The sequence below is a fragment of the Theobroma umbraticum genome, unplaced genomic scaffold (assembly GCF_002168275.2).
Source record: "Theobroma umbraticum cultivar Fairchild unplaced genomic scaffold, ASM216827v3 scaffold_4.1, whole genome shotgun sequence".
NCBI classification, from domain to species: Eukaryota; Viridiplantae; Streptophyta; class Magnoliopsida; order Malvales; family Malvaceae; genus Theobroma; species Theobroma umbraticum.
The window spans coordinates 6,836,612-6,856,841 of NW_018397258.1; the positions used below are offsets into that span (position 1 = coordinate 6,836,612).

Below are 20,230 nucleotides of genomic sequence, written 5' to 3' on the forward strand. Positions count from 1 at the left end.
CATGCAGTAACATGTTATTATTTTTATGCTTCTGCAATAACTAACAACTAACTACCCAAGAAATCAATCCATTTTTGTGTAAGGATTTTCAAGTTGTTCTCAAAAGGCACTAACAAATGGTTGGTTAAAGAGGGATTGAATCCTTTACCTTTTATCTCTGCACTAATTACAGGGCAAAACGCTGCAGAATGGATGTTAGGGTGTTGCTTTCGGCAGGTTTCACCAAAGGAGCGATCAAAGCTTGTGATCATAATATCCCACAACACCAATTAAAGCAGCATCACCTAAGATTACAGAAATGTTAACATCCTAATTATGGAAATCAATATGACCCTACAAAAGAAAAGCAAAGAAAAGTATGAAGCGGACAGTGATGTATCATTCCATGAGATCGAAACCAACTGAGGTAGTTCAATCAGTAAATGGCTTCTAACACGAAGAAACTATACCGCCCAACAAAGGAAGGAAAACCAAGCATGTTCATACCCAAAAATATCTAAAATAGTTTCATTAGAGATTCAAAATAGGCTTCTCCGTAAAAGATTTCACATCTTCTAAAAACTCTCCAAAAACTTAATTTAAAGCACATTAAACCCAATTTTTATAATTATGTATACTTAAATTTAGATTGGAGGCATTGTCCGTGATCCGTATATGAGGTATGCATTTCGTATGCTATCAATGAATCACACCATGTTACCTTGTCAACCTTTTTTTTAAAAAAAAAAAATATTTATTTATGAAAATTTATATTTATAAATCAATTATCTGTGAGTTAGGTATAAACATACAAAAAGTACAAAATCGTCAGACCATCACAACTCAATTCAGGACAACTTAAGCATTCTCGTTTACTACAATTATATTCACGAGCAACGTAAGTAAAATCGAAAACAACCTTAATCTCAATTGAACTGCTATTAATTTTCATTTTTATTTTGCCCCAACTTACCGTGATTATTTGAATTACCATAGCAGCGACGAACCAAGCTGAGGCATTCTAACCAATGCAAGATCTCAGCATTGGGGTCTCTTTCAATCACAACATCAGAAACGGATATCTGCAACTCCCCTCTGTAGCCGGTGACCCTGCCGTGCACTACGCCGACTTTCCCAATATGGACATGGGAGGCGAAACGTTTGACCACGTGGGAAATGATCAGCCGAAATGTTGCCTGTTGGCTTTTGCAGGAAGTAAGGAGCTCCAGATGGGGATGCGGTTGCCGTGACTGTAGAAGGTGGAGGAAGGAGTTAAAGAAAGGAGGTGGAAACCTAGGAGCTTTACATGCGTGTTCTTGAGCAATTGTTCATCCATTGGTGATCGGTCCGAGAGGAAGGCTATAGCCAGTTACTTTTGCTTGCTGAACAATTTAGCGGGAAAGGATTGTTTTTTAAAGTGATTTAAAGTTAAACCATTTTTTTTTTGGAAGATTTAAATTTAAACTTTAGCAACATGAATTCTGTTATTATACTCAAATTCATGGATTTGTTAAATTTTTAATCAATAATGAATTTTATAATAACGTTGTTTTATATGATGATTTTTGTTTTCTATATAATGTTTGCATCCCAATTTGCAAAATAATTAAATTTAAATCAACTATCAATTTTTTTAATTCATATTCTTAAAAAAAATAGCATGAAATTTGACTTAGATAATAATTTACTCAATGTACTATGTACATTTTATACAGCTAACACATATATTAAATGTATCGGATTAAATTTTATAATTTTATAACATTTTTAATTAGTTTCATTATCTAATATACTATGTACTGATTTTCTGATTTGCAACTAATAACACTAAAATGAAACTCACTTTGTAAAACCCTTTCACCAGAAGATTTTCTTTGATAAAAATGGAAAACAAAACCTTAAGCTAAATAGATGAAGCAAGTGATGACAACACATGATCGGCGAGTTGGTTAAATAATTACAAAAGTGTCCCTTTTACATATGATGTAACAGCTTCCATCCCTAATTGTGACCGCCGGTATGGCTCCCCATTTAGTCCAATGGAATTAGCAGCGACGACGCTGGCCAAGGAAACATGACAACAATTATGTGGGGATATCAAAGTTTTCACATGGAAGCAGTCCTCCTTAACGCATTAAATAGTGTTGGGAAAGGACGTGTTTAGGAACGAAGATGACTGAAAGTGAAATACATTAATGCTTGGAGAGCTAAGTACTTTGCACTTTCACCATACTAATTACAGTCTCCAACATTCTCATCTCCCCTTCACATGCTGTCACGTGGGCCTGGTGTACAACACAATTTGCTATTTTACAAACAAAGCACCAACTATCTTATAGGATTGCATAAATATGGAAACTACTACTACCTTCGCCGCTCTAATTTCACTTCTAAGTTTTGAATCAGGGCGAGCATCTAATTGCAATCCAAGTCTGTTTTTTACAAGTCGATATCAATATGGAGTCCCAACACACCAAATCCCGCTTTTGCTTAGGCCCTAATAAGAGCTAAGCATTTCAAGCCCCAGACCTTCACTGAAGGAAAGGATATGGTCCAAGTCTACCAAAATCTGCCCACAAAAAGTTTGTTTCAATTTCAAAGTGAAAAGAACACATAAAAATGGAGAAGAATACGCCAGAGCCCCCATGCCTTGCACAGAGATTATAGCTGCCATTTTGGGAGGAGCAACTCATCATATTCCGCAAAGGACATTCTGTATATGATTACTTCCAAAAAAAAAAAGCAAATACTACTCAGGTTGAAACTGAACCACAAGTACCAATCCACCATTTTACAGTTTCAGCCTTAAATCTTCGCCAAGTCCGACAAATACCAAGTAGATTAGAATGACTGTACATTTAATCACTGGTATGCAGTAACAGCTGTCCAACACAAGGCCAAACTAACTGGAATACAGCATTCAGAATTGAAAGCCAGCGGCCAATCTACCTGATCCCACGTTGACATAATCATGTGTTTGTACATCATAATTAGGTCCAAGATTCAAAATCCGTGCATTACAATTGTAATATACAGAAAATATCACAACACAAAGATTTAACACTTTCTTCCATTGCATTAATCAGTCTAACGGATTTTCTCCTACTTTATACCCCATCAATGAAGGAGGCTCATCCAACCATGGTACGCTTTCGGCCCCTTTGTCGCACTGCAGTTCATTGCGAAACAACAAGATAACAAGAAATGAGACTAGAGATGGTATAGATATGGAGGTTGTAAAGGGCCTGTTAAAATTAAAAAAGGGCAAGAAGAAAGGAGGGTTCATAGAATGGATTGGAAGACTAGTACCTTGAGCAAGCTTGTTGAATGTGGAAGACCACTGCTTTGATGACTTCTTGTATGCAGAGAGCATACGATCCATCTATGCATCAAGGTAAGTAACCATAAGATTCTAACTCCCATTTGAATTTGTAAATGACTGAGAGAACATGTCATTTCGCTTAGTAGGGCAACTTAACAGAATTTTCACTTAAATGACCCCTTTTAGGATTTTCATTAAATTCCATAAAATACTTAGTGAATCTCATTTTTGAATCCACAATTCATTGGAATTTGAAAAAACGGTTGATTTCAAATTCAACATCGCACCAAGCCACATCAAAATTGGCAGACATTACAAATGAAGGGAAAATGCTACATAGTTTCCTAAAATTACTCCCTTGACATTGAATTCTATGGTAGAGTTTCAAGATCTCAACCTTATTTTAATTTGATGATTCCTAACATAATATCTTCATTATCAAACACAAATGTGAGATACTTTTGACTTTGCAGACATATCATCAAAACTAGAACTAAAATGTACGAAAATATATTGTCTTAATCTTACCACATTCCCACACGAAGAATGCATGGAAATCAAGGCTCGCTCCAGAACATACAAGTCAACAGCTTTGTCTTCTGGGAGCGTTGATGTAAAGCTCAGACCAAAATCAATCAGGACCTGACAACAGCACATTTCAGATTGTAAAGCTAATTAACCTTTCAGTCATTCATAAAACAAATTAACTAAAAAGAACAACTGACAAGCTGATTAGTTCCATTTCTGATTAACATGTTTGACGTGGTGAGGTCACCGTGAACAAGGCCACCATCGTGGAGTTTGCCAATTGCGTCGCCAATCTGAGTGGCTATATCATCTAAACGTTCTTGAACGACGCCGCTTACTCCGAATTCAAGGAAAACATCTTTAACGGAAGGACCTTCCACGTACTCAAATGTCAGAGTATGAAGCACCGGGTCCACGGCGTAAAGAACCGGCGTTGAAACACCCAGTCGGCGAGCCTTCGTCATGCACCTGGCCTCCTGCTCCAAAGATAATAAAGCACTAATTCATAGAATTTTATAGAACAGAAAAAACCAAAAGGAAAATTGGTTTGGGTCTTGGGGAAAAAGCAAAACGGACCGCGTTTAAGCGCTTGAGAGTGAGTTTAGAATCAAGAGAAGGATGCCTGTATTTCTTGGAGAAACGTTCTTTGATGATGGACCTTTTTCCCACGAATACTGACTCGAAAACTCTCTGAAAGGCGAAATAGTAATGAATTCAAAAAATCTGAAACAGAATCTGCGCAAAAGAGTGGCTTTTTAGACTTACAGCTTCAGCTCCTTGCTTAACCAGAATGAGGGAGCCATTGTCAGCACCTGTCGTTGTATCCATCTCCATCGGGGAAGCACTATGGTAGAGGGAATAAATTCAACAGAGTCTTCAATTTCCTGAAATGTTGGAGCTTCGCAGGCGGCCGTAGGGAGGGAGTGAAGGATTTGAGCTTTTCTAGGGTTCTAAGCGCCAATCAGGCGCGAATGATGGAAAATCTAAAAGTTACAACGACCCAATAAATATGGGCTGGGCTACATACCAAATACAAATTTGGGTTGGGCCGCTAATGTTACATCCACCCAAAGATCAGTAGTCCTTTGTTGATAAAGAAATCACTGAAATCCAAATTCCTTCAGTTTAGTTGCTGTCTATACAGGAGGGAAGTTGAAGAATAAGGGAGATTACCTTCTAATTCAACTTATACACTCTTATTTCAGTTTATGCTTTGGTTATTCAAATCATATTAAGATAAAAAGTAGGCATCAGCTTGCAAAATATAAGAAAACCAAAACGAAAATGCGAACACCGACTTCAGCTAGGGATAAAGACCAACAACATTGCTTTGCTTTGCTTGAACTAAAGGCCAATACTACACATAAGTATTTAACCTTCAACAAACATCAGTTAGACCAAAAATATAAAATAAAAACTAAGGAAACACGGCACTAGCAATTCACACCAGATGTTAGGCAAAGCTTGTGCAGGTATTGTCTTCAAACTAAAACTGGGAAAGAAGTTAGAAACTTAAAAGTTAAGGCACCTCAGCATCCAGTTGCATACATAATCAACCTGCTCTATTTATTTACTGCATGGGTGCATCAGGGGATCTAGGAGAAAGTGCCCTGTATATGGCTCGGATAGTATCAGGAGTAGTTCTACAACAACCTCCTACCAGGGAAGCCCCAACCTCACACCATTTGCTTACGTAGGAGACAAAATCTTCATCTGAGACTCCAGTATTTTCCTGTCACAGAAACAATGGTGCGGATAACTGACAAGTTCAGTATGGCATATTACAAAATAAGATCATGAAAGACTTTGGAGGCTACACTTGGATACTAAAACAAACGAATTGATGAAAATCAATATATTTCAGCTTCCCTTTTTTTTTTAAATTATTTTTCAATTTCCCTTTCCCTTCCTTCCCTTCCTTTATTTTCTCTTTCTTCTTTTTTTTAAGCCAAAATGGAAATAGAAGTTTGTTAAGTGTAGTTTAAAGTTGCAGAAAAATCAGGACCCAAAAATTGAGACATCACCTATCTTGCTATCATAACAAAACAACTTAAAGTAACTGGTATCACGTAGAGTCCACAACTAAGAAACAACAGTAGCAGAATCAAGTAACTGATCCACGTAATTTCATGTTGTTAAGCATAGCAATCAAGAGATGTGCACCTGAGCATTTAGCCTATTGGTTGGTGCATGATCCCCCTGCCTAGAGAGCAAATTTTGAATCTCCCCTCCCCCAATTATAAAAGAATAAATAAATAAATTGTTCCTTCAGCCCCTTTTTTTAAGGAAGGCATGTTTCATGCCTCATCCAGGGAAAAGAAAAAGATAAGAAAACAAACTTACCACCCATTCCTTCCGATCTGCATCATACCTCTCACCACTATTGGGATATATAATTATTGGTTTGGTAGTGACCTGCACAAATTATTAACCACATAAGTTCGCACAATCCATCAAAATTTCTAGACTACAACATTAGAGGAAGAAGTTCCTCAAACATACGAAAAGAACTATGAAAAAAGGAAAGGACCCAGTCTGAACAGCTTCAACATATGCTAACAATAGGATTCATGCGTTAGCATCCATCACATTACAAAATTCACAGTCTAATAATATGATCATGAAACATATCACAGCAACTGTCCTGTATTAAAAATAAAAAAGAACAGATACAAATATTGTATCCAAAAATGAATTTTGATAACACAGCAACAACAGAATTTTTCAGCATCAGACGAGTATGGTACCAAAAAAATGAATGACAACAAAAAGGTGAAAACAAAAAAGAGACTATATTATAATAATTCAGCTAGAATGATCATTAACAAAATAACAGAATAGAAAAATCAAACCTTCTTAATAGCTAAAATCAGCTCATGAATAAATCTAGGAGGTGTGCAGTTGATTCCAACAGCAACAGCTTGCTTGCATGATTCGGCAATTGATGCACATTCAAGCAAAGAATCACCACTAACTACATTGATGCCATCTTTTGAGTTGAAAGAGAACCATGCAGGAATCTTTATGCCTTCTTCCTGTAAGAGTTCGACATAAGCCTGCACAAAGACCACTCCCAAAATCTTAAGATTAAGAAGAAACAAATTAAGCAACAAAGTAGAAATTGAGCATTGACTCAATAAGCAGACACCATACTAACCAATTTAGGAATCCTTTAGTGCATGCAAGGCATAAAGCAGTTTAGCAACTTGGGTTTGTCCCATACACTCTTACTTTTATCTAAGAAAAGGTTTCATTTAGAATCAAAAAATGTCCAGCAATACCTGAGCTTCTATCTTGTTTGGAACTGTTTCAAATGCTATTAGGTCAGAACCCGCTTCTGCCAGGACCTGAACCCTTCTGCGATGAAATTCTTTCAAAGCTTCTATTGTCATTGCATCACCATAGTCCCCACTGGTATAGAGAATATATTGCAGAAAGAAGGAGACATGTTAATAAGTCCTCAAAATTTAAAGATTTTCACTTACACAAAAAGAATAACAGATCATGACAGAGAATCTAGAAGCAACAAAGTTTGATTTGGCTTAAAAATTCCTTAATAAAACTTGCATAGATGGTTGACATACCTGTACTCAGATCCATCAGCCAAATAAGCCCCATAGCTGCCTACAGATGCTGCAACTAAGATGGGACGAATTTTCAGTATCCTACCATCTCCTAACCCATCACGAGAATTTTTATTACATCTTTCATAATATATACCCCTTGCCTCGAGGGCAATTTCCACACTTTTTTTAAGCAAGGTTTCACTTTCTTCCCTAGAAAAGCCTTTTGCTTCAAACCCCTGTATGGTGGCCTGTTAAAGATAAGATAATGCACATCAAATGGAGAGAGAGAGAGAGAGAGAGGAGAGAGATGTGTGGGAGGGGCGTGGGGGGAGGATTATTCTTCATACCTGATAGGACGCTGCGATAATAATATCAGCACCAGCTTCAAGGTAGTCAAGGTGTACCTGCTCAAAATAGTACAATTTTAGGAGATATTGCAAACTGACAGAAACACTAGAAATTCAATGATTGGAGTTGTTCTTTATGAACATATAACTTGAAATAACAAAGTTTTTATCAAATGATATTACAGTGACGTCAATATATTCATAAAAATTATTTACCTTCTGATCTGGCCTGGTGAATCCCAGACAACTGAACAAGTGCAAAACTGAGAAGGAATTACATGGATTGCTTGTTCAATACCTCAACTTCTAACCATGTACAAATTCTCAGGTTATTCTAGTTTACTTGAACTTGCATACTTCAACTCTGTCTCTCTCAACCCTAATACATTTAATTAGGATTGTTTAATTAATCTCGAAATTGTGGTGTGAACACCCAGGTTTCAACTTATTTGAAAGATAACTAGATATCCTCTTGACTTCTTTTCCCTTTATATATATTCTGAGAGAAAGAGATAGAGCAAGTACAGAAATGGACAACAAACTAAAAAAGGTCAATTCTCTCACCATAATATTAAATGCCCAACATGAGGGTCCAAACCCAAGCAATTGCTCATACTGATATTCAAAGTTAATTGTATCAGTAAAATTCTAATCAAACTAATAGAAACAAAAAAACCGACTCGTGACTAATAAGTGGTTAGAGTCCGCCATACCTCGATCCAAATTCTGAAAATTAACCTACAGCAGAATCTCGCACCCAAACAAATTTTATAACCCTTCACTGCCACTGACTAGACTGACCACACACCACTTGCACTCTGTGGTCCGGTGTGCTATACATAGACTTCATCCATATTTAAATCAGAATACATTTCTTCTTCTTTTGGGGGCAATACATTATAATTAACCAGAGCATAATTCAGTTCCATGTGAATATCAAGCTAGCTGCAATAACAGTCGAAATTCCCACAAAGACCTCCTCCAACCACTCCTTTTTCACTGCTATGTCATTCCTCTACCTTCCATCAAAACTTACTCATATTCACGTAACAATGACTTCTGTATTATAACCACATTCAATTTTATTTTTTTAAAAAAAAAGCGCAAAATAAATTAAAATAAAATCGACGTTAAAAAACCAATCTTGAAAGAGGGAGACAGAATTTACGGAGCGAATGAGGTGAGGAGAAGTAAGGAGGCATTTGGCACTCCAGAGGGGATCGTTGAGGTCAGCCCCTGGCGTTCAAGCTCCGTAGCCAAGCCCCGTCGATAACGGCGGCGCTCCCGCCTGGCGAAGGAAATCCCTCATCAATGACGGCGTGTTGGAATGTTAAGAGCTTCCATCTGATTACGGGAGGGGGGGAGGGGAAGAGGGGTTTTGTTCACCGTTTAGTATGGGCTCCCTTTTCTCTTTTACTGTGTCTTGCTTTTTTGTTGGGAGTGAAACCATCATAAGTGGAGGAGTTCGATTGTTTAGTCGCCACAGCGGTCTCCAATCTATAGAGCAAAAACAGTTTTACCCTTTGCCCTGGGTAGTTGTCAATATTGCAATAACACCATTGCCATTTGTGGAACAATTTGTTAATGCTGCTCGGTATGGTTTTCTGTTTAAATATTTTCGTAAAATTTTTACGAGTATAAAATATTTTATAAATTAATGAAAAAAATTGTATTAATTAATATAAAATATCTTAGATTGGAAAAGTTTTCAAATTAGGGTTTAGGGTTTAGGAAAATATCTTTCAAAAACTCTTTTATATGGAAATTTTGCTTGAATTATAGTGACTAGTTTATGGAATTGTACAACTTTATTGAGGAAAAAAAAAAGGAGGACAGCTGGAGGCACTCCTTAATTCCTTAATGATTTCTAAAACTGGGAGTAGAGAATTCTCAGTGAAACAGCAGCATTCATTGGTTAATAATGTTAGGTACCTAAATTAAAGTCTTGCCAATAGACCCCTATCTTTGAATATTTCAATTGCATGTGTCTTTTATCATTATTCATGGACAGACAGCCTTAATTGGATGTGAACAAATTGTTGTAATATGAGAAATGAGTCATCACATCTTATCCAACTTTTAAGTTATCATCATTGATCATTACATGCACCTTCCAACGTTTGGTAAGAAATCAGATTCGCTCTCATCAGCTTGGAAGTCATTAGCACAATCAACGAATAAACCAATTATAATTAGCCACTAAGAATTGGCTAGAATGATCATTGGTTCAATTTGAGTGTGTTGAAGTTTTAGCATCGAATCTCCCAAGTCCCAACCGTAACAAAAATAGTATATAAAGTTAAACAGGTGGTGAGAACTTGGCTTTGGAATTGAAATCCATCTCGTGATCTCGTCCATAACCATCCAAGTGCAAGCACAAACAACACAGCATTTTGGTCCTCAGCATTCATCCACAAAGCCAGGAGATATAGTGCTCTTCTGGTTGCTACCCAACTACACCACCAACCCATGCTTGCACGTTAAAGATCCCGAAAATCTTCTAGGAAAAGCGAGAAAGCTTGCTCGGCAGACTCAAGGTTGTGGTGGAACATCCATCTGTATCTGCATATCACAAGTTCTGATTCTGGACATTGCCAATATTCCATTTAAATGCATCTTATCTGCACACGTACTTTTATACTGACCCAAAGGTTATTCCTGGAGCTTTTGTCCTCCACTGACATAGGACTAAGCTATCGGAAGAAATTAGGTAACTATTACAACAGCTTTGTGACTTTTATTGAAGCCCCATTATTTAGCCATTCATGCCACTAAAAGAATTATATATGGAAATATTGACCTTTACATACTATGTAATGAACAACACATTGAATTGAAGAATTGACCCAAGGGTTCTACACGGACTACAATAAGATTATGTTCATGTGCAGTAGAAATCAATGACCTGGTTATTCAAAGACCAGCTAGAGCCAAACAATGAACTGCTTCACCTTCTCTCTCCAATTCACATATGTAGCACAAAATAAAATAATTAGGTAGCAAAATCATGGGCCACGAGCAGTGAAACAGAAACAGCCAGGAGCTTGGTCATCAGGTAGCATGCCACCTCCTTTGCTTGTATCTACTGCTTCTAGCAATCTCACTACCTCCTCCATGTCAGGACGTCTTTCAGGGTGTGCATCCCAACATTTTCGCATGATGCTTGCCAATGAACTAGGGCAACATCTAGGAATTTCTGGTCGTAAATTCTGCAAACAGCAATTTCTAATGTCATTAACAAAACATCAGACATTACAACCAAAAGAATCAGTGGCAGGAAGGTAAAGATTCAAGTGCACAAATCCACTGCTTTGGCTAACAGATACACATTGAAGCCCCACTTTGTATCCCAAGGGCAAGATACGAACATGGTGTTTCAATTTATCCATGATGCAGGTGCAGCTAGGATAATTATGAAGTAAAAGGTATAAATAATCATGATAAAATTGGACCATTTGCAAAGATAAGCAAGAAATTCTGGTAACTCCCAAAGCAGCGGTTGGTACAAATATATGCAAAAACTAGAACAGGACAATTTAAACCAACCAGTTGATCACTGACGTATGCAGGAGTTAAAATATCTGGAATTTTTGGAATTATAAAAAATACTTATTACTAATGCAGGGGCCATGCCAAAATTGATGCTTCCAGCTAGATTAGTCAATAATGCAAGATATGCATTTTTCATTCATACCTGTCGTACCACTGCTGATGAAACTTCAGCGAAACTAAGATCAGCATAAGGCATGTCACAGCAGTATATTTCCCATAAGCATATACCAAGGCTGTAGACATCGCATTTCCTATTGTAAGGTTTCCCATCAAGGACCTACACAAGTCATTGCATTAGATTCTAATTTGTTTAGTGAAAAGGGAACTGATGGCCAGAAAGGAAAAAAAAGAAAAAATAAAAAAAAGGAAGCTTCAAATCCAATTGTCGTTGCAGTTGGGCTGAAAAGTTTGCATCATTATAATATATATTGAAGTAACAAATGATACAATCAATGGAGCTCTAAGGAGTGGATACCTCTGGAGCCATGTAACCAAGAGTGCCTGTTTCCCCAGTCATGTCTCTTGGGTTCTGAGCTTCAACTCGAGCAACACCAAAATCAGCAATCTTCAAAGTTCTACGAGTATCTAGCAACATATTTTCTGTCTTGACATCACGGTGTACTATCTTTTTGGAGTGTAGATAGCTCAAACTGCAAAAGTTGAACAAAAGACATCCTAATATACCTTAAAAATTGGAAATCCTAATATACCTGAAAAACTACTCACCCTCTAGAGAGGTCCAAAGCAATTTGAATCACAACCTTAAAGGCCAGTTTCTTCCTCCTGTTTCTGATCAAAAAATTCTTTAGCGTCCCACCTGGAAGGTACTCAACAACAACACAACATGCTCTGGAAGGAAGAGAATTGTTATTCTCAGTTGTTGCACCTTTGGTGGGGATCTTAAGGTTGGAAGTTCCCATTGAAGCTCCAATAAACTGCAAGAGGCCATTTATTCATGATTTGAACATTGTAATTCAAAATATTTAAAGTAATATGTCATGTTATTGCAAGCACAACAACAGTCATAACACATAGAGAAATAACCCCATATAGCTAAACATGGGGGACTCTGTTGGTACTATACAACATAGAAGAAAACATATGCCTAACCTAACCAAAATATAAATTCATTTTACCTTTGTAACATTTGGATGGTCAAGCTTATGCCAAACAGCAACCTCTTGCCGGAATGATGCCCGAAGAGCAGCAGCTTCAGCAGCTGTGGCAATCCCATCCTCCCCCCAATCCAATACCTTCACTAAAGATTTAAGAAGTCTTTGCGGTTAGGATATCAGCAAGATGGAGCATGATTAATTACTATGGCAGCAAAGTAAGAGAGGTTTTCCTGGGCAATCAAAATATGAATTGAAAATAGGCAGCAAGTTATATAGAGACAATTATTTCACACTACTGCCCCTAGACACATTTAGAATCAAGCATCACAAAGTAAACCTAACTTAGTTATGGCACAAATATGGTTACTCCCCATCAGACTATATATTAAGGACACCTTTGGAAGTAAATATTTGGCATTCAAAGCAACTCAATTTCAGATGGCCAGTTAATTCAAAAATGAAGTAATGCCATCTAAAGAACTCTGTGAAAAGAAAGCAATTTGAAGCCCATGGCAACTGTGAATAAGCTAGATATACCAAGCAAATCTAAAGGGACATGAAGCAGTTGTTCATGACTGAAAGTTTCCTTGCAGTAGCAATAGTCATTAGAATCAATATTAGAATTTATAATTTCAAAGTGAAAAGAAAGAGGTTCCACAGCCTTATGTCCTACACATAGATAAATGAGTGAGTTAACATGCAGCTTCATTCAGACAGTTGTAGTAAGCCAAGATCATCAGTATGCTGCATCTAGGTAAATCAAAATTTACTAGTGTGTCAAAGCTTTTGCTTTTCTTTGCTAATAGTGAAGTTGCCAAAACATATGCCTTTCATTACACCCTCGTTTAAAGAACAAAATGCTTGAGGATGTCTGTATGAAAGAGTATACTACCTCAAAGTAATATAAAACTAACAGTCTAGTTAATAGAAATTATCCTAGTCATGATACAGCCTGTGACTCACCTAAAGTTTCAAGCATGAACCTCTTATTAAACAACGGATTATGTTTTACACATGTGATCCGAGGCTTAATATCAGAACCTAAAGATATGAGTTGTTATTATATTATCACCTGCTACTCCAAAAAAATCAGGTTCCAGGGGCACATTTAATCAACTCAGTAATTAGAATTGAACCAATCAAGCGAATCAAAATAAATAAATAAATAAATACTCTTCAGCATATACAGTTGAATACAGAAAAAATTCTCATCTTGGGCAAAAGTAGCAGTTGCTTGTCAACAAGATAAAAAAAAGAAGGATTCAAAACTATGGCAACATATATAAATGTAATACCTGCAACATCTTGGCTATCATAAACCCCACGGTAAACGGTGCCATAAGTCCCATGAGCTATAACATGTCTTATATCAAGTTTAGCCAAATCAATTTCCCACTCTTCCTTCTTTGTCTTAGTTGAAATATCTCTTTCGTCCCTAGACCAAGCCCTGCTCAAGTGCTTATCAAGATGCAAATCCCAGCTCTTGAAATCTATCTTATCTGCTCTTAGAAACATGTCTTTGTTGCTAAGATTTCCAATAGACCCCAAGGCCTTCTCCTCTGTTCCGGATTTCTCTGTTTTTCCAACAACTTCAGCTCCCTCACCATTGCTTGTAGCCATTTTTTTATGAGAAACAAATAAAAACCCAGAAAAATAAAAACAATGGAATTATGAAACCAAAGAGAATGGATCAACAAAACATTGGGTTTCGAGGCAGAAAGAGCATAGAAGCTGACGGTACAGAAAAGAGAAAAGAAGGGGAGGTGATTTATAAAGTATTATAACGTTAGAATAAGAAATAGATGACTATTGGCAGAGTAAAAAGCAGGGTTTTGTGGAGGAGAAATGAGGAGGAAAGCAGAAAGAATATAATTATTTCTTAAAGTTATAAAAGAAATGGCAAAAAGAATTGGAAGGAAGGAAGGAAGGAGTGGGGGGTGATAGGTTGTGGCCTATATTGGATTTTAAGAGGGCACGACTGTTTCAAATCAAGAAATCAAGAGGAGCAAGGGTACGCTGTTATTTACCTGTCCCTTTTAACGGATTTACCGGTATTTTAAGATCTTCTGTAGATGGGATCTCGGTTCCCCCTCAATTTACCATATTGCCACCCCTCTCTCTCTCTCTCTCTCTCTTTATAATAGTACTACATTAGCAAATGATATCTAAACCAAAAGCACAAAACTTGTGCCAGTAAGGAAGGCGCAGGGGTGTTTTGGGAAGGGTGGTGCAGGCAAAGAGTGATGTGGTAAAAGCCGCTGCAGGTATAGCAGTAAATCCAAAATATAATACTCTTAAACATAAGCATTGCTCCCATCTTTAGAAAAGACAATAACATATTGACGGATTTACGTCTTTTGGATATCAGAAAAAGGCAAAAAGAAAGCCAAAAAAAAAAAAACCTCCATTGAAACCATATACATAAATAGGACACACACAGGAAAAATATAATAAAGAGAGGATACTTGTACTCCTCCTAGTAGCCTTAATTGATTCTTCTGTGTCATCCATGACGTGTCCCACGGGGCTTTTTAGCACATTTGGTGAATAACACTAGCATATTCCCGCATCAAGAAAGCTACGAATTTTGTCTTTTCAAATACGACCTCACACACTTGGATTTCCCATTAGACATTTAGAACAAACATTACAACCTTTACAAACTCTCTGGACGACTTCAAACAAGAATATTTGTACAAGCATTTATTATATGGTCTAAAGAAGCAAAATTCATTCATAATAAGTGAAAAAAGTCTAGCACCTTTGACTTTTCGTTTCTTTGACCATGTTAATGTAAACGCCGTGCCGTAGTCCTTTGGAGCGTCCTTCAAAAGAAAATGATGACACGTGCCCCACGGATCCTCAAACAAATCAATTTAGGCCATGAACATCACTGTGGCGTTTTCTCACTAAGCTTTAGGGTTCTACGTGAGACATTGCCCACCGCCACAAGCCAGGGCGCTTCTTCAATAATAAAATTCTACTGCAATGATGACGTTCATTAAACTATACAACACTCTCACGCTATGATTTTCTTTGCCAACATAATGACGTCTCCCGACTTTCTTCAGAGTTCAGACGCCACAAAGCTTTGAATATTCTCAACTATGACTCTAATTTCTACCATTTCTTGCAAGTTGGCAATCATTTTTCTTTCCCATTTTTTTTAATATATTGATATTTGTGGACGTGAGTTATTTGAAGCGCAGCACCGATGCGACTTGACTAGCCAGGTCTCATGGGCAAGTTAACATCAAATCATCAATTAATTCGTGATTTTGGATTGGAATTGGGAAGTAAATTTTAAACTTCGTTTTATACTTCATAATAATCTATGTCAACATGATAAAGAAAAGGAAGATAGGATAAACACAAGATGCAAATAGGATGATTTGGTGTCACAGTGGGAATCAGATTAGCACGCGTCCACCAAAACACTATTTATGTAGCAGGAATTATGCAATCCCACATTATTACAATATAGAAATACCGTCAGATTGGCTCAAATTAGATACTACCATAACATAAAATTATCAATCAAACATCAAAGATGTAGGAACAGGGCTAGCTTATGGGTGGTCTAAGGGGAAAAAAAAAATGAACACATGACCCGATGCATAAGCATAAAATCCCAAATATGTTATAAGAAGAGAAAATGCTTTCTTTTCTGATCATAAGCATTTCTCTTTATGTGAAGCATTAATCCAAAGCATATACCAAGATTAAATTAACAGGAACACCTACAATGGAGTACTGATTTCTCTCATCATACACTATAGTACAGTTTTACTTTTACCCACTTGGTTCTAGTCAAAATAGATGCTTGAGCACTTTGCTTGTGTGTGCTCGTGTTTGTGCACGAGTGTGTATGTAAGTAAGAGTGAGAGAGAGATCATTGTCAAGCATGAGACATGGGGCAAATTGCAGAGGCTATATCTGTGAATAGAAACATATTATTTCAAGATCAAATGTTGTTCACATCTTGGAAGAGGCTTCTTCTTTATATTGTAGATATGGGATGTTTCACTCCCATTCTCTCTCTATTTATGTTTGTCAGACACAGAAACTTACTATGACTTATTTTCCCTACCACGGGACCGTATTTGCAGCTGAGAAGACTTATCTGTCTAACCATGGACTAAATTTGCTTGGGCAAGATATTGTCATGAAAACCAACTTCCAGATGAATTCAACTCATTCCTGGCCAAGGACACAAGTTTCATTTAATTCAGGTTCGATTAAACAAGCATATACTTAAATTTTCTCAACTCAATTTTCACCACTGTTACAGCACCCAAGTCAAATTATCAATCAGTTGACGATATAGCAGTTTGATAAATTCTAAAAAATTGACACTAAATATTTCCCAGAACTTGTGCAACCAAGTAATGAATCTTCAGATCGTACAGAATCTAACAGAAAGCAAATTTAACAAAGTGATGCCCTTAAAATTAGGTTTTAAGATAGGGACAAATAATTTAACAAAAAACCACAGGCTAGTTGGTTTTGACACATATACTCACCATTTGAAATACATTAAAACAGTAGAATTATGAGTACAAATGTTCAATATAATTTTTATTAAAGAAACATGTTAACGGATTGGTAGAGTAGATTACTTAAAATTAAAACAAGTTCAAGGATGACTTAAGATTATTAAAGAGCAAACCAAACACAAGACTTCTATCAGACACCAAGTAAGATGGCTAAGTACATGAAAATCAAAAGAAAATGATGTATAATATATACTAATCAAACCCAAACCCTTTTACCTTAGCATGCATATTCAAACTCAAGAGGCATGAATTTTACTTAAATTTACACTCATTTGATAAAGGTAACAAAACAGACAGGTCACAACATTGTATGAGGTATTATATTGGAGCTAATTCTATCCATGTCAAAAGCTGAATTCTAAATGACTAACCTTGACTCTGAAGAGAACACTACCATCTGAAACCTGTTGACCAGCTGTGACTTTGAGTCCTTGAACATAACCACCAGATATTGCCCTTACCACATGCTATCAAATGAAGCAACATTAAGTATAAGTGGAAAACAAAAACAACATGATGTTGGAGCTATTGTTGGTACAAACCTCCATCTTCATTGCTTCTAGGACCAATACAGGTTGTCCTTCTTCCACCTTTGCTCCATCCTCCACCAGAACCTTGACAACTAAACCAGCCATGGGTGCCACCACAGTTCCAGGAGGGTGGCTTGTGGTCTCGAAACTGGTCTTATGCTGTGTTTCATCTTCATCAGACAACTCAAGGCACAGTTTCTGTCTAAAATGATGGTGGTGTGGTCCATGCCATATATGTATGTGTTTCATCTGATCCTGTAACCACACATTATAAGATTCACATCATTTTATCAACAGAGAAAGAGCAAAATAATAATTTCTGCACTCACTTTAGTCATGCTAGATCTTACCTAAGCATGTCTGGCATACCTAATAAGCTATGTTGTTTGGACTAGGGTATATAGGTTAGACATGGTCTGTTCAAAAATTGTACATCTACCTTTACCAAATTTTTCCATTTATTTGGATGGCTAATTGACCATACCCTTGTACCCTGTAAACTTTGAGGCGGTGGATGAGTGTCCAACATTGATTTTTTTTTTTAAATTTTTTGAAATTAAGTATCCAACATTGATACTTTAAGATAAAAGAAAAGGCAGAGCAACATAGCCAATAACTACTGATAAAAACATCATTGTAAAATAGAAAGATGATTGCCAGATAAAATATTACAAGGTATTTTACAAAATTAATTGAATCCTTAAACAATAGCCACAGGTAGGTTTGAAAACCAACGATTCCCGCTCGTAAAGACCAAGTGCCTAAAGTATACAAATCAGATAACTGCTTAAAGATGGTTGTAGAGAATGGTGTTCACCTTGATATAAACAGCCATACTAACATGCATCGCTACCCCATCAGCCTCAACTCTAAAACTATTGTTGCCCAGATGTAATGCTCTGACTTCCGAACTATGGGCACTGTTTTCTCCGATCTGTGTATGCTGGTATGGGATCGTTAATCATATCAAAAGGAAGTGGAACACTGGGCAGGCAGTGTGACACAATTAAAATAAAAGAGCAAAAAGAAGAGAGAGAGAGTAACTGCACTCTGAAAAAAGACAACTTCAAAAACTGGCTACTGAAATCAACCTTGAACATGCATGCAGCATGTACTATAGGTTGGTAAAAACCTGAATAAGATAGTTCCCATCTTGCTGATAAGTTATGGCAAGCATTAACGGCTTTGAGCTACTGCTATCATATACATTTTCCCACTCAAGTTCCATGGTATTCTGAGCATGATGATTGACTCTGAACGGAGAATGAGCATACCATATAGAAAGTAAGCTTGGACCCCCTGAACTCAATTCAAAATGTAAATATTAAGAGGATGCTAAGAAACAAGTACTATTCATTCCAAGACAAGATTTCATCACTTACCGGGGTAGCTTTCTTTTAAAGTAGAATGTTCCTTTTCACAAAGGCATGCAGCTACCAGATTTGCACTGAGTCTAGCTGCCTCATATGCTTCCTCAGAAATTTCTTTATTATTAGGATCAACAAATAGGTCATTTTTATGGTGCTCGATAAAATGTGTTTCTACATCGCCCTCTTCAAATGCCCTATGGTTCGCAAGTTTTTGCAAGAAATTGATATTAGTAGGCACCCCTGCAACCTGCAAAAGAACAAATGCTGAGAGTGATTGAAGTGAGGTTAACAACCATAATAAAGACAATAATGGCTTGAAAATATGTTGACTAGTCAAATTAATAATATATTTACCAACATGTAGAAGTTTTCATATAAGAGATGACAAATATATACAAAGAAACTGGCATGTTATAGAATAGGAATGTGTAATATTCTTTTATTAATAAACGTAATTATAGGGATTGAAAATCACCATAATTATAGAGATTGGGATTCACCATAATTATAGAGATTGAGAATCAACATAATTGTAGGGATATTATTTTCTTTATTTCTTTTATTCTTTTCCTATTTTAGAGATGTGTAAGCTGTATGTATAGGTGATATATTATGAATGAAAAGTGTGAAGTTTCCTCTTCCCAAATAACATGGTATCAAAGCAGTTTTGGCAGATCTGTTTCCTTTGAAACAGAGTTCTTAGTTTTTTTTTTACACCCAAACCTAGGTCACCTATCTAGGGTAACAATCTTATCCCACAGCCGGCACTACGAGAAGACTCACTTGCTGATTGGCTTCTTCCGAGAACCTTGCCACTAGAGTCCCCACGAGTGGCTGTCACACGCCGCCTTTGGTTTCTGGTTGTAGCCGTCTGTTAAAAATTCATTCCGATTTTCTCTTCTAGTCTTTACGCCAAAAGGTTTCAACAAGATAATTTGATATTCTTGTTGGGTTTTTGTTACCGGGTTTTCAAGATGGTAGAGTCTGTACTAGAGAAAAAATCAATGGTAGTGGCTGATGTGATTCCTGTGATGACAAAGATTACATAACATAAACTTAATGGTTCTAATTATTTGGATTGGAGCAAGATAGTTCGGGTCTATTTAAGAAGCATTGATAAGGATGATCATATTACTAATGATCCTCCTACTAATAATACAAGGCAAACCTGGATGAGAGAAGATACACAGCTGTTCCTGCAGATTTGAAATTCCATTAATGGTGAGATTATTAGCCTCATTAATCATTGTGAGTTTGTTAAAGAGTTGATGGATTATTTAGATTTTTTATATTCTGATAAAGGGAATATTTCTCATATTTATGAGGTATGTAAAGCATTTTATCGTGCAGAGAAACAAGATAGGT

The 20,230-nt window shown here is 36.7% G+C and overlaps 4 protein-coding genes and 1 pseudogene across 6 annotated transcripts in view; all 5 read right to left on the reverse strand.

Moving 5' to 3' along the window:
* Window positions 1–234: 234 nt before the first annotated feature.
* Window positions 235–1,315, reverse strand: LOC149527383 (uncharacterized; annotated as a pseudogene).
* Window positions 1,316–2,791: 1,476 nt separating this feature from the next.
* On the reverse strand, window positions 2,792–4,988 carry LOC110413498 (Protein kinase superfamily protein). The gene is made up of 6 exons (XM_021424335.2): window positions 4,595–4,988; window positions 4,406–4,519; window positions 4,027–4,305; window positions 3,830–3,943; window positions 3,289–3,361; window positions 2,792–3,148 (listed from the first exon to the last, which is right to left on the reverse strand). Exons 1-6 carry the CDS (start codon window positions 4,661–4,663, stop codon window positions 3,111–3,113), a joined length of 687 nt encoding a protein of 228 aa, XP_021280010.1. The 5' UTR covers window positions 4,664–4,988; the 3' UTR covers window positions 2,792–3,110.
* A 139-nt stretch (window positions 4,989–5,127) lies between these two features.
* HMT2 (homocysteine methyltransferase 2) lies at window positions 5,128–8,876 on the reverse strand. 2 transcript variants are annotated; one of them, XM_089783101.1, is made up of 8 exons: window positions 8,456–8,876; window positions 8,307–8,357; window positions 7,743–7,799; window positions 7,414–7,643; window positions 7,111–7,240; window positions 6,682–6,885; window positions 6,173–6,244; window positions 5,128–5,561 (listed from the first exon to the last, which is right to left on the reverse strand). In XM_089783101.1, the coding sequence occupies exons 2-8, from the start codon at window positions 8,307–8,309 to the stop codon at window positions 5,400–5,402; spliced, it is 858 nt and encodes a 285-aa protein (XP_089639227.1). In that variant the 5' UTR covers window positions 8,310–8,357; window positions 8,456–8,876; the 3' UTR covers window positions 5,128–5,399. The 2 variants fall into 2 exon arrangements, with proteins under 2 accessions (XP_089639227.1, XP_089639228.1); XM_089783102.1 differs by having other exon boundaries at window positions 8,307–8,876.
* A 1,577-nt stretch (window positions 8,877–10,453) lies between these two features.
* LOC110414047 (serine/threonine-protein kinase 54-like) lies at window positions 10,454–14,686 on the reverse strand. Its single transcript, XM_021425106.2, has 6 exons — window positions 13,705–14,686; window positions 12,431–12,552; window positions 12,021–12,229; window positions 11,770–11,944; window positions 11,437–11,571; window positions 10,454–10,951 (listed from the first exon to the last, which is right to left on the reverse strand). Exons 1-6 carry the CDS (start codon window positions 14,027–14,029, stop codon window positions 10,748–10,750), a joined length of 1,170 nt encoding a protein of 389 aa, XP_021280781.1. The 5' UTR covers window positions 14,030–14,686; the 3' UTR covers window positions 10,454–10,747.
* Window positions 14,687–16,344: 1,658 nt separating this feature from the next.
* MCCA (methylcrotonyl-CoA carboxylase alpha chain) overlaps window positions 16,345–20,230 on the reverse strand; it is a 10,981-nt gene continuing 7,095 nt past the window's right edge. Inside the window, exons 11-16 of one of the 2 annotated variants that reach the window (XM_021425105.2) lie at window positions 18,878–19,112; window positions 18,628–18,794; window positions 18,313–18,429; window positions 17,508–17,750; window positions 17,337–17,432; window positions 16,345–16,609 (exon numbers count right to left, since the gene is read on the reverse strand). In XM_021425105.2, coding sequence (XP_021280780.1) covers window positions 16,604–16,609; window positions 17,337–17,432; window positions 17,508–17,750; window positions 18,313–18,429; window positions 18,628–18,794; window positions 18,878–19,112 — 864 coding nt within the window. In that variant the 3' untranslated portion in view covers window positions 16,345–16,603. Of the gene's footprint in view, window positions 16,610–17,336; window positions 17,433–17,507; window positions 17,751–18,312; window positions 18,439–18,627; window positions 18,795–18,877; window positions 19,113–20,230 lie in introns of both variants that reach the window. The other variant, XM_021425104.2, reaches the window with a different exon arrangement.

Coding starts and splice junctions, on each gene's coding strand:
- LOC110413498 (XM_021424335.2), bottom strand. CDS start 4,663: ATGGAGATGGATACAACGACAGGTGCTGACAATGGCTCCCTCATTCTG. Junction 3,944..4,026: donor GAAATGGAACTAATCAGCTT/GTCAGTTGTTCT, acceptor TGCTGTTGTCAG/GTCCTGATTGATTTTGGTCT. Junction 3,362..3,829: donor ATTCTTCGTGTGGGAATGTG/GTAAGATTAAGA, acceptor CTTGATGCATAG/ATGGATCGTATGCTCTCTGC.
- HMT2 (XM_089783101.1), bottom strand. Junction 7,241..7,413: donor GCTGATGGATCTGAGTACAG/GTATGTCAACCA, acceptor TCTCTATACCAG/TGGGGACTATGGTGATGCAA. Junction 5,562..6,172: donor CAGATCGGAAGGAATGGGTG/GTAAGTTTGTTT, acceptor TTTCTGTGACAG/GAAAATACTGGAGTCTCAGA.
- LOC110414047 (XM_021425106.2), bottom strand. CDS start 14,029: ATGGCTACAAGCAATGGTGAGGGAGCTGAAGTTGTTGGAAAAACAGAG. Junction 12,553..13,704: donor TGATAGCCAAGATGTTGCAG/GTATTACATTTA, acceptor TTAAATCTTTAG/TGAAGGTATTGGATTGGGGG. Junction 10,952..11,436: donor CATCAGCAGTGGTACGACAG/GTATGAATGAAA, acceptor TGCTGTTTGCAG/AATTTACGACCAGAAATTCC.